The sequence below is a fragment of the Genypterus blacodes genome, unplaced genomic scaffold (genome assembly GCF_046128005.1).
Source record: "Genypterus blacodes isolate CSIRO-AG114 ecotype Tasmania unplaced genomic scaffold, CSIRO-AGI_Gbla_v1 ptg000110l_1, whole genome shotgun sequence".
NCBI classification, from domain to species: domain Eukaryota; kingdom Metazoa; phylum Chordata; class Actinopteri; order Ophidiiformes; family Ophidiidae; genus Genypterus; species Genypterus blacodes.
In genome coordinates this window covers 350,665-363,651 of record NW_027466914.1, presented here as the reverse complement: position 1 = coordinate 363,651, position 12,987 = coordinate 350,665, and the positions used below count along the sequence as shown (strand labels likewise).

The 12,987-nt window shown below is 45.7% G+C and overlaps 1 protein-coding gene across 1 annotated transcript in view; it reads left to right on the top strand.

Annotated features, from left to right (window-relative positions):
• ptprn2 (protein tyrosine phosphatase receptor type N2) overlaps positions 1-11,815 on the top strand; it is a 91,717-nt gene extending 79,902 nt beyond the window's left edge. Inside the window, exons 16-22 of the mRNA XM_076161088.1 lie at positions 446-523; positions 2,834-2,953; positions 3,033-3,199; positions 5,288-5,341; positions 6,399-6,463; positions 8,198-8,271; positions 10,700-11,815. Of these exons, the coding sequence (XP_076017203.1) occupies positions 446-523; positions 2,834-2,953; positions 3,033-3,199; positions 5,288-5,341; positions 6,399-6,463; positions 8,198-8,271; positions 10,700-10,771 (630 nt within the window). The 3' untranslated portion in view covers positions 10,772-11,815. The remainder of the gene's footprint in view (positions 1-445; positions 524-2,833; positions 2,954-3,032; positions 3,200-5,287; positions 5,342-6,398; positions 6,464-8,197; positions 8,272-10,699) is intronic.
• Positions 11,816-12,987: the final 1,172 nt, after the last annotated feature.

The window sequence follows — 12,987 nt, the reverse complement described above, 5'->3', positions numbered from 1 at the left end:
GCTGCGGCTCCTCTCATATTTCATAAACAGCCGAGTTCCCTATCTGCTTAACTTTCACCAGCTAGGCAAAAAAAAATACAGAGAAGTCCAAGGTCTTATCCAATCCGTCTTTCACAAGAGAAGGAAGTTTCAAGTGGAGGGAAACAGGCACTTTGCATAGAAAATGGAGCCAGTGTGCGCCGCAGCTTCTTTTATATTCTAATAGGCTTTAATCAGACGTTAACATCCACATCTCGCCTATGGGGACAGAAGAGGACCGACTAGGAGACGGGGAGAAGGAGGTTTGAGTGAATAGAAAGAGGAGAATCTGGAGTGGAGGACAGAGGGCGGAGGGAAGAAAGAGGCTTTGATGAAGGTCTTACTTGGTGTAGCTTTGTTGTTACCGGCCTGTCCCTGTCCTCCAAAAAAACGCCCCGTCACATTCTGTTCCCTCTTTCCTCACCAGATGGACCACGACCCTCGCAACCCTACTTACATCTCCTCACAGGGGCCGCTGCCCTCCACCGTGGCAGACTTCTGGCAGGTAAAACTCATCTCCGTCTACTGTCCCCGGCTCCTCTACGGCCATTTTGTTCCTACAGTGTGTAAGACATTTTGTAAGGAACTGGATTTCTCTCTGACTTTCTTTGTTACTTGATCTCTTTTCCCCCATACAAGGATTTCATTGGTCAGTCGCTATCACATGACACCAAATTGATGCATTTCCTTCTCAGTTTTGCATGAATATGGTCGTGTGGTTGTAAGTTCAGGCTACTTAACCCTAGAAATGTGCAAGCTTTGAGTGTTGAAGTTGTATTCATTTCCGTAACTGCTAAATAAGATTAAGTAACTTACTGCAGTTTCCCAATGCATCATGTGTTCTTACCATGCAGTAGAATCTTGTTTATTGTTTATGTATGCAGATTCATCTAATTTTTTCTTCAGTGGCATAAACGCTGACACATAATGGCAGTGGTCAGTGCATGTAAGCGTAGTGACTGAAGTAATGGTGCTACTACTCTTCTACCTTATCAATAATACAGTGTTACCGGCCTGAACACGCTGCTTTTAGCTCTACATAATTGTCTAGTTACACCCAGCACCAGGAGTTATAATATTATTCATAATAATGCTGATGTTTGCACATATTTGTATTCTGCTTTCCCCTCCGTATCCATAAATGTCACGGGAGCCTGCCGTTAATCACACCGTATAGGCTATTGTAAAACACGGTGGCTGGCGTGGAGGTGCGCCCTTAAATGATGCATGCGTGCCAAGCGGCGTTCATATGTGTTAATAGGACAGCACTGTAGTAATTAGCGGGCCCATCGCCTCCATATGGTGAAGTAACAACTCCGGCCGTGACCGGGATGTAAACGCGCGAGGCGTAAATGGCGGCGGCGGAGCAGCTGCCCGGCCGCACTCGCCCGCTCCACAGCTTGTACCGAACGAGGGCTCGTTTCATTGCGCCCACTTTATGTGCGGCACAGATGCCGGCACAGTTTGCGACACAGGGCCGGGGACACGTTCGCTCTCTTCCGCACCGTCTTTCCGTAATGAGAAAGTGTCATTTGCTAAAGTAATGACCTCATGTTTCCTGTGTTTAATTTGTAAATGAAACAGGAGATAATTGCGTCTCCGTCACTTTGCTGATTTGTTTGCCAGCCGATATTCTGCTGCCAGGTGAACAAACAGGTAGAGAGGATCTAATGGAAGCTTTAAATCTTCACCAATGAAGCAGGAAATAATGCAGAATTGGACCCAGATTGATTGACACGATGAACATCAGCAGTGAGTCATTCATTATTCAGTATGGTTAACCTTGGATTGTGCCGGGGGAAAGAAACCCCCCCCCATTAAAAGTAAACAAACATGCAAACACTGGCACTTTCATGCAAATGGAGCACGCAGGAGGCAAATCTGCGGCTGTGTCCTGTCTAATCCACAGCGGCCCCGGGCAGAGCTCTGAAAGGAGGCAGCGCTCTAATCCTCCACTCCTCATTCCTGCATCCCTTCATCCTCCTCCTCTTCCTCCTTCTCCTCCTCCTCCCCCCCATCCCTGGCCGCTACCTTAACTCTGCCGGGCCTCCTCAACTTTAGTCCTCAGTGTCCTCGTGTGTTCTGCTTTCACATTCAGTATCAATTATGTATAGACTGTGTGTGTGTGTGTGTGTGTGTGTGTGTGTGTGTGTGTGTGTGTGTGTGTGTTTGTGTGTGTTTGTGTGTGTGTGCGTGCGTGTGTGTTTGTGTGATATTTCCTGAACTAAAAATGCACAGATGGCATTTTTTGGTGATGGAGATGGATAATCTAAATACAGTTTATTCCGTGTTACCTGCAAATATTGACTAAATGCTACAGGACTGCGTGGATGATATCACCTGGCCTAATCTCATAACAACCTGGTAGAGTTGGCACAGTTGGCGTGTAATGTGTCCGCTGGGCTGGATCACAGAAGCTGGTGATTAGTGTATAGTCAAGGCCATTGTGTTTTTATAGCAATCATAAAAGCTGCATTTCCTCCTCATTTTCCTAATGGTTGCTACGGGCCTGCATTTGCATCCCAAGGACACATTAGGTTACAATACGACAGAGGATTTCAGACGGCTAAGCGAGGGCGACACGCGAAGCCGCGTGACACGCCCTCCCGCTGCTCGACCCTCCGTTTATCATTTGTCACACGCAGAGAGGTGACATTTATTCATACTTCCTGGATCAAGATTAAGAAATCAATTTGATTCTAAATACACGACTCCTTAGCTTGACGTGTGACGCTAATGTGCAACGTGCGGCTGCTCTGTGGGTGTCGGGGAGACGTCCCTGCTGACGTGTGTGTGTGTGTGTGTTCCCTGGTAGATGGTGTGGGAGAGCGGCTGTGTCGTGATCGTCATGCTGACGCCACTCTCTGAAAACGGAGTCAAGCAGTGTCACCACTACTGGCCCGACGAAGGATCTGATGTCTACCATATTTACGAGGTAAGATGCTAACATGTTGTCCTATTCTAACGGATTAACGTTGCTGAGGTTGTAATTAATACGCCGACTCTTAATTAAGGTCAACTTGGTGTCTGAGCACATCTGGTGTGAGGACTTCCTGGTGCGGAGCTTCTACCTGAAGAACCTGCAGACCAATGAGACCCGAACCGTCACCCAGTTCCACTTCCTGTCATGGATGGACCGTGGAATCCCCAACTCGGCCCGGACGCTGCTGGACTTCCGCAGGTAAAAGTGAAGAACCTGCCGATCGGCCACGCAGGCCCGCAGATATCGTAGCACCATCTGATTTGGGGGGGGTCCACCTTAGTGCTGCTCCACCTGGCATTGTTCTTAATTACCTCCCCTTAAAGCCTGTGTATTCTGTCAGTCCCTTTCTGGTCCATCTCCCTTTTTGCCCCTCTGCCTTTCGGTGTCCTAGATAAAGGTTGATACTGTTCTAATAAGGACTTTGTCTCTGTACTTTCCCTTTCATCCTGGGTCTATTTCCCTCACCTCCCCCCGGCTCATGTGATGCAGCAAATTAACAGTCCGCGCTGCCTGGCTTGGCTTGGGAAGAAAAGGAGAGAAAAAATTCAAACACCCAATTAAATGAGAGCTGTCTGGCTAAAAACACAGGAGAGGGTGAAGCTAGTGGTTGAGTAACCTCACTCTGTTCTCCATATAATGTGTTCTGGCAGAAGAGCAGCAATAGGCCCTCTGGGAGAGCCCAGGAGGGGCAGGGTAGGAAAGCCCTCCAAATGAGAATAGATGCATCAGATTTTGCGGATGGATGTCTGTCTGTCTGGGCTGTGATGCGGACGAGGACGTGCAGCCGTGTTATGTCACCCATCTTTGACACATTTATGCTATTTTTCAATTTGAGCAGGTTGCCGTTTGCAGCCGGTGATGCGTATTGATGAGAGCGCAGGTGTATCGGTGTGCGGTTTGTTTGTAAGAGTCGTGTTGCTGTAGGGCCCCCGCCTCTTACCGAGACAACCCACAATGCATCAGCGTGACAGCATTAACACTCCAAAGCTCTCTAACGATTCAGACGTCCACATGATGCACGCTCGTGTCGTGGTTTTGGCCAACTCGGTATTTTGCGGTTGCCAGTGTCATTTTTGTGATGTTGCAGCTAGTAATATGAGCCCAGTTGCATAGTCACAAAAGTGATCATTGGAAACTGTGTCTCCTCAGCCAGGCCTGCGCACCACCTGTCTCTCTGCCGCGCCTGTCTCGCTCTCTCCCCTCTCCTCCTCTCACTGCTCCTTCCGCTTGCTTGCATGGGAACTCCACCTTCCAGCCTGTGTCTGCTCTCTGACTGAGACCATAGGGATTCAGACGGAATATTACAACTATGAGGAATATTCTGTTTGTAGTTTGATTCAGCTGACAAACATCACACATACAAAACCAGAGAAAATGTAATAGAATTGTATAAAAAATAAAAAACAATAATCAAAGCATTTCTATGTAAAACCATTTAAAAAAACAATTACATAAAATATAAATTAAAATACACACTAAAAAACGTATTACTTAAAAATAATAATAAATAAATCCAAAATATGCAATAGATTGCTTTTTGAAATAAAATAAAAATACTGTATTGTCTTGCTTTTATCACATTATTTAATAATGTAAAATATTCACTTAAAGCACTTAGTCTTTGTTGTTATACTTCTTCATAATAGTATTTTATTTTATTACAGACTCATTTCTATGCTGTAAATTGACTCAGTGTTTGTGTTTTCTCTTTTTATTGTTTTACATTTTGAACTGTAACCTGATACCAACTGAGAGCTGAGGAGTCGTTTAATGAAAATATTTAGATTTCCACTTAATATTTTGCCATTGAAAGGTGAAAAACAGGGGAATAAAAAGGCGCAGAAGCCCCAGTGTCGTCTGTTTCCATGGCAACGGAGGGGTGTGAAAAGGCTCGTTGGCCTTCGCCGTGGCGTGTGGTGTATTACATTCATAATTGGCCGGGGTTAATGCGTCGGCGGTCCACAATCACAACATGGCACTGCCACATCCATCAGCCACATGTCACAGTAACGCTGCTCCCTTCATTCACACTGGCTCACACAGATCTGCTCACTATTACGGTGATCAAACGAGGGAAGAGTTTGGTTTGTGCCTTTGATTATCGTTTAGTTTAAACCACAGCACACAGAAAACATCCCTGCACAGTCTGATTACTTGTATTTTTGCCATTTTTGATGCTGAAGCTCAATATTTCCCCAAAACATTGATCTTTTTTTACAGGCAAATGATTGAAGGCAAATTTCCAGCAAACTGTGAATGATGACATTCTCTCTTCTTTCATTTCAGAAAGGTTAACAAGTGCTACCGGGGTCGATCATGCCCGATAATTGTTCATTGCAGGCAAGTATAACTGTTTGTACCCTGTGACAATCGCTGCCCCTGCTGGATTGGGATGGAGAGTGTTTGTCGTGGCCTGTGAGTGTGTGTGTGTGTGTTAGAGGGGAGAGGCTGTTTATTTAAAGCCGCTCAGTCCATTTACTTTATCTGGGTCCACTGGAGCGGCTGTTTACTCCAGCAGCTGTGTCCTTATGGAAACAGTGTGGCACGGAGACGACCGTCCAAAGTCTTTCATTTCCCATTTGGTTGAGTTAGTTAACTGGCTCTGAGTGGCTTGTTCTAAACACCAGGTATCTGTCTCACCACTTTTAATAGTCACATCCTGTTAAGTCGTGCACGGTCCCAGGCCGGGAGACGGACAGGGCCGAGCGTCTCGCAGTGGATTAATGAAGCGGCGGCGCTCGGGCCAGCTCTCCTGTTTTATTGGCCTTGCCTTTATTAGAGAGATGTGCACGCCTTGTTTGCAATTAACATGCAGAGCCGTTGAATGGCCGGCGGGCACAAAGGGAGGCTTTTCATGAGGCTATCTCTGGAGTAATGGAAAAGCAAGGCTCTCCAAAAGCTGTTCTCCAACCGCCCCTGGCCTCTCAACCTCTCCTGTGCTCCTGAGGTGCATGCATTTAAAAAGTCTTTGTCCCCCGTGCGCCTCACAATCCAGTCCCCTCGCCCCAACAGCCCGCTAAGTCTCCAGACCACACATGCACTCGTGTGCGCCGGGTTAACAGCCTCGCAATTACCACAACATCAAATATTCACATTCTCTCAGGTATTTTCCCGTATATAACATGAAGGATGAGGATGATGACAATGGTCGTAATTATTTAAAGTATTCTATTTTATCTGTGCAGCAGATTTTAAGTGAACGTCCCAACCTTTATCTCTAATTTGTGTCACTGTGAAGCTCACACACTGACAGCAGATGCACATGCAAATGAGCAATTTGTTGCTTCATAAGAAAAACACTCTGAGATTAGAGCATGTAGAGCTTTACACAGTCCCTCTAATGATCTCTCTCTCTCTCTCCCTCCCTCCCTCCCTCTCTCTCTCTCCCTCTCTGCAGTGATGGAGCTGGCAGGAGTGGGACTTACATTCTGATTGACATGGTCCTCAATAGGATGGCTAAAGGTAACCATCAATGGCTTCCCTTTCACTCTTTCTGCTTGCGTTGAGGTGTTGCCCTGGCAACACTAAAGCCTCTGGTTTTCAGCAGAAGGTCTCGGCGATGCATTAGAGGGTGACTTTCCGAGGCCTGGAGAGGCAAGAAGGAGAAACACACACACACACACACACACACACACACACACACAGAGGGAGCTGGTAGGAGAGGAGAGGAGGGAGTGGAACAAAGAGAAGAAAGGAAAATGGAAAGGAAAGCTAGACTCGCATTAGTAATTATCTGTTAAGCTCGCGTCACGCCGTATTGACCTGCATCACAATTGCAACATGAATTTAGATGGCACATGCATGGAAATGAAATGTTTAAAAGGAAAATCCATTGGAAATCAGAATTCCCAAATGTTGCTGCTGTGGTTTTTAATAGACGAATCAATATTTGATTTTTTATTCATATTTATTTTTCCAATCCCATTTTTTTACCTGTGCCTCCATACATTCATGGATGGCCACATTTTTTTAACCCTTTTCTACTATTTATTGTTCATCAATAAATAGGTGCCTGAGATCAGGAGTGTGTCACACTTAGTTAGAAGAAGTGACCACAGGAGGGGAAACTGTGAGGCCAAATGTCCTGCAGGCAGACAAGAAAATCAATGTTACTGCAACGGTGTGAAAGTAGATTTGTTTCCACATTTCCTGCAAACTCTGTCGTCTTTGGTCTGAACCTTTACTCCAGAGAGGAACAAGCTGAAAAGACTTCAGTGCTTTAAAGCAAGACAATAGTGTTCAGCTCAGACACTCAGCTGCACAGGAGCTGCGTCCTTTCACTGAGGCCACCAAAGGGCGATTACATCACCTGAAAGCCCTCCGCAGCTTATCCCGACCTCTGCCCTTTGACCTTTGACCCCCTGCCCTCTCCGCTTGCTCCCCTCTGTGTCCGTCAGTTCAGGTTTAGCGGCGCGCGGCCTAAGTCCCGTCCCGTCCTGTCGGGAGTTCATCTGGCTCGGTGACGGCATGAATCCGCCTGGGCTCTTTTTAACCCTTTGTGTCCCCCCGCTGAGCTGAAGGCATAAAACGAACATAATCTCACCCTTCAAAGCTTTTTCTCTGGGTGGAAGAGCCTCTCTTCATCTTAACTTTGGAATCCAGCCCTTCTGAAACATGAAAGTCTTGTCGGAGCGCTGGAGTACTTTGAGTGCAAAGTCCAGCTGCATTAAATCCCTCTCCGCCTCTCCCTCTCTCTCTCTCTCACACACACACACTCCCTCTTGCTCATCTCATTTCTCCCCTTTTCTCCCTCACATTGAAGAAATCTTGAGGGTTTAGGAACCCGCATATTTTTTCTCAGCCACTTTTTATAGTCCCTTTCCTTAGATGAACCCTTGTACCCTTATGAAATACCAAACCAGCCCAAACTAGACAACAGCTGACCGCCGCCAGATGCAATAAGTGCGTAGACACTGACATTGCGTGTGTGTGTGTAAATCTTCATGTCCAGGATTCTCAGGGAGTGCGTGTTATCGCCATGATTCCCAGACCAAAAATATCCTCTTGCATATTTTACGAAGAAACAAGTCTGTGGCTCTGGTCCAAGTCTTTCCAAGGATGAATGTAATAATTCTCAATCGCAGCGCGGGTTCCAAAGGGAGGCCCGGCATAAAGAGAGATTGACAGATGTGAGCTGGATTACCCCCCCACTTCCCCCTACGCTTTGAACTCAGTCCAATTTTCGGTCTGTTGCAGGTGCTAAAGAGATTGATATTGCCGCTACCCTGGAGCACTTGAGAGACCAGAGAGCCGGCATGGTCCAGACAAAGGTAAGGTCCCAGCATCTGAGTTTAGAGAGGGAGGGGGGGCGGAGGGGAGGGGGGAGGGCTGCAGCCATTCAAAAGACATTTGTGGGAAACGGGGGAAATGATGGAGTAATTGATAACTGCGAGAGGATTGGGGGGGAAACGTCGTCTGGGGAGATGAAATCCTCAGCGTTTCACATTTATCCCCAGATTAGAAATGTTTCCTCATCATTTTCTTACCTCTCTAACAAACAAATAACCAAACCCTCGGTAGCAGTAATGAACTCAGTCTGTTTAATAACCCCGAGCAAACAATAACACCATTCTCAAACCGCTCAAATCATTAAAGTGACCATTAAGTAGATGTGTAATAGCCTGGTAGTGATCTGAACAAAGACACAACATGTTCTCCTATTGTTGTTTATAGCCTTTTCCTCCTCTTTCATCTCAACAAATTCCTATTTACATCCTTGGGTTTACATCACAGCGGGGCCGCTTCGATGCCTTTCCTCCCGTCCTCTTAAGGCGAATAAAGAGAGGGAAGTCTCTTTTGTGTCTTTATTCTACCTGGGAAAGGATAAATAATAACGATAATAAAGGCAAAACTCGTGAAATTTTATGGAAGTTGCTGCCTAACAGACTCCAGTGTTCCTTGATGGTTCATTAATGCAGCTTTTACTGCCTGATCAACGCTGGTGAGCTTTTAAGAGGAGACTCCCTCACACACACACACACACACACACACACACACACACGCTCATGGAGATATTGTTGACACCGTTGCCTCTACTCTGAAATTGGATTGTAATGAGGTATAAAATCTAGACGACTTTGGGACGACCAATTATCCCTTGTTTTCGCCCTCTGTGCACGGCAGTGACGTCACTTTGTTTTAGAGAATAGAGCTCGCAAATAAAAACGTTCAATATTCAGCCTCTTTGCGGTCGCTTCTTCTGACAGACATCAGCGTGCACTGTAATTACTGCGTGTGTGTGCGTGTGTGAGAACATCGTCCTCCATGCTAAAGAGGCCGTCTCTCACCTGAGCAGACATTGATCTCCCCCCAGTGGTGTAAAGGAGTACAGCACCGCGCGTTCTGCCTGATGTTGGAGGAAAGTTTGAAAACGTCAAAGCGAGCTCAGGATTCTATATTAATACTTGTAACACTGCAGCTTTTCGCCAACAACAGAACATGAGAGGACCTTCAAAAATAGAAAACCTGAACATCTCCGCTCCAAAGCTTAAGGCAAGGCCACCAGTGACTCCTCTGTATTGATTTAGCCCATCCTCAGGCCAAAATATGGCTGTGTGTGCGCGTGTGTGTGTGTTGACACATCTAACGGCTGTTCCTTCCTCACTCCTACGTAGCGTTTTCACTGTGAGTGGACTCTGAGGAGGGGAGAGGAATATAAAAACAGCAGCACCATGGGGCAAACATCAATCAGGCCTTTTGTGCTCCTCTGGGAAAAGTCAGCTTCACAAACACACACACACACACACACAATCACACACACAGTCAGCCCAGAGACAGCTCGGCTCAAAAGCTCCATTTTCAGACACACCTGGCTGGATCGATGGCTATGCGATTGAAAGCGGTGGGGAGCGATCGGCCGTCACCTCGCTCTGTGGACAAACGCAGCCTGGGTGGGGTCAGCAGGGGCGCAGGAAAAGGCAGCACGGGGGGGCCGTCACTCACTTACATGGGCCTCGGTGGAATTCCTGAGCCGTTACACACACACTCACACACACACATAAATCCCTCGAGTGGAAACAGGCAAAATACTCTGTAATTTAGTGACATTATCTACCATCAGAACCAAATCCATCTGCAAAATCAGCAAAACTGACAATAATGACCTTAAAAACAAGTAATAATTATGTTTGACTCGGCGTAGCTTCATTTAATAAACAGTTTCAATGCTTTTAGGGCTCAATAATGGATCACAAATAGATTCTTCAAATAAGTAAATTGATGTTTTCTCATAATTCAGCTTGTTGGCTGTTTAATGGACGAGCCACTTCTTCTGCTACTTTGTATCGCTGCGCTAACAGCTGCCAGCAGGCTTAGCTAGCTACAAACTAGCGCCACCGTCCGACAAGAAGACGCATCAGGTTTCAAACTGAAAAGCATCCAGACGTCAACATCAACATCCCGAGTGACGTCCTGTTCACCATGAAGCATTTCAACACAAATGAAAATGTGCAATTTCACTTCTTAAACAATTTAACTCTCAATCTGCCACCGCCTTGCTAGCTAGTAGGTTTGACTCTGTAGCGCTGCTGTTGCTAAGCTAACAGTGAAACTACAAAGGGACTACTTTTCACCATTTGACTTTAAAACACCGTTTGGCTTTTGTCAGTCTCTTCAATCAGCTAAATCACTCTCCTTTTTCCTCCTTCCCTCCTCCCTTCCTTGTTTCCTCCTCCTCCTCCTCTTCCTCCTCCTCTTCAGGAGCAGTTTGAGTTCGGGCTGACAGCCGTGGCAGAGGAGGTGAACGCCATCCTGAAAGCTCTTCCTCAGTGAAGATTTTTCACCTCCACCTCCTTTTGTTTTCGCTGGCTGAGCAGCGACTCGTCTGCCCACTCGAGACTGACATCTCTCTCTGCTCTTCCTCTCGTCACTCTCTCTCTCTCGCTCTCTTCCTCCTCCTCTTCACCACTATATATATACTGTATACCTATGAATGTCGTGCCAGAATATCTCACCGGGATCCGTATTCACAAATTGCCTCCGAGTGCGTCTGTTGATCCAGGATCTGTGTGGCTTTAGCAGAGAGACGGTGGGGAACTTGGATCTGCACTCCTGCTGTAAGGCTCTTTGTCAATACGAGCCCCAGTACTTTACAACTCTATAATTGTGATGTATGAAGTTGCCATGACAGCTGTTTACGTGACGTCAAGTGAAGATTTTTGTTCCAAAATGAGATGTTGGTTGAAAACTAAACCACACAGACGATTGGCTGATTTTAAACATTATAGTACTCTTCAGGGTAATATGTGAAGTAAATGTGTGTCAGAATGATTATACTTCTCCAGATTATATCCCTATCCCTATTTGGATTGCATTACAAAAGTGTACATACAACATTTTGGAAATAAACTCCTCACACGCTTCTCTTCCTCTGTGATTTGAATAAACTATATCCTCTGCATCACATCGCGTGTTTGTATTTTGGGGCCCGAGCGTCCTGTAATGACAGAGCGGCGCCGCGGCTCCTCAAACGCCTTGCCGGTTATGATTCTTGCAACATATCAGGTGTTTTTTATTCTCCATTGATGCTGCATTTATGGGTTCTCCAACACAAAACCTTTCTGTTCATATCAGTGTCATAGAAATCCTGTAGTTATGGCTTCTATTTACAACTACTGCTTTGTCATGCTGTATTGTTAGTAACCTTATGATATACTTATGCAGAAATTCTATTTAAATCACTGGTAGATTGTGGTTTTTAGTGCAACATGGTTATTCTCTCTATGTATAGACCATGAATGACTATGAATCCCTATAGTGCGATCTGAAATACAGTATATACATACTGAGAGACTCTATGAGAAACTATATATTTTGTGTGGAAAAAGTAACATAATTCAGATTGATAATAAATCACAGATGAGATTACGCTGCTTGGCTGTCTGGTGTTTAATGTTGCTCACCCTGAAACACTCGCACGCATACACAAACAGCAGGGAGAACGCCGCACGTACACTCCACGCCGTTTGATTGAGCACCGCAGCCTCAGAAAAGTGCCAAAGAAAAGCTGTCTCATGCTCCCTGAGGGTTTGGATCAGGGATGAATTCCAAGTCTGTGCGTTTTTTTGAAATGTTTGCTTCACTGGCTGTGTCACCGCAGGAAGTGGCGGCGAGTTGCAGCGGGATCAGACTCGTGAGTTTCACCTGTCGAGGTCTCGCTGCAATATAACCGAGGAAAGAAACACTGATTAGTCCTGTGTGTGTGTGTGTGTGTGTGTGTGTGTGTGATGTTTACTGAAGGTCTGGGTTCATGATGTCGCGTCCTCGTCAGGATGGCAGAATAATCAGAGACAAAATGATTCCTGGCTTATTGGCATTCACTTTTACGGTCCATAAGCCTTTAATGGATCCACAAAACACAACAAAAAGCCTCTAAACGCTCCTTTACATGACGCCATAAGTAAACCTGGATTGTTCTCCTTTAGTAACGGGATGTGATGGAGACTTGCAGGGAAAAGAGGCAGCAGATTTCTGTCTGTTTATATTTACAAAAGTGTGTTTTTGCACCCAGGACAACTGTATTATGTTGTTTTATTTACACGTTCATTTGAATAAGGAACAGGGGAATTTAAACAAAGTATGAAACTAATGAGAGAGAGAGTTTGTTGCAGAAGCTGTTGTAGTGTAGAAAGTAAAGAAAACAAGACAGAATATTACAGCTGCAGATTTTCAAAAATATGTAGAAAACAAAAGTTGATCAAATTGAGCAGTGTTGACCTCCATCATGTTATAGAAGCTTTCAAACATCCATCTGCTGGGGGAGACATCCAAAATAAAAGCCGTTATTGTAAAGTGAAGTGGCTCTGTCCCCTGTGTGATTGCAGAGGCTCGGCTCTCTCCAGCTCACCGCCTTTATGATTTCATACTGACCACGTCTCTGCAGACATGAGATCCACTTTACTGGATCAGGACTCGAGTGTCTCTCCTGAGATGTCTTCCATTTGTCTGTCCTTCTATGTTGAGGGTTTTTCAGGGAGCCTTTCCTTCTC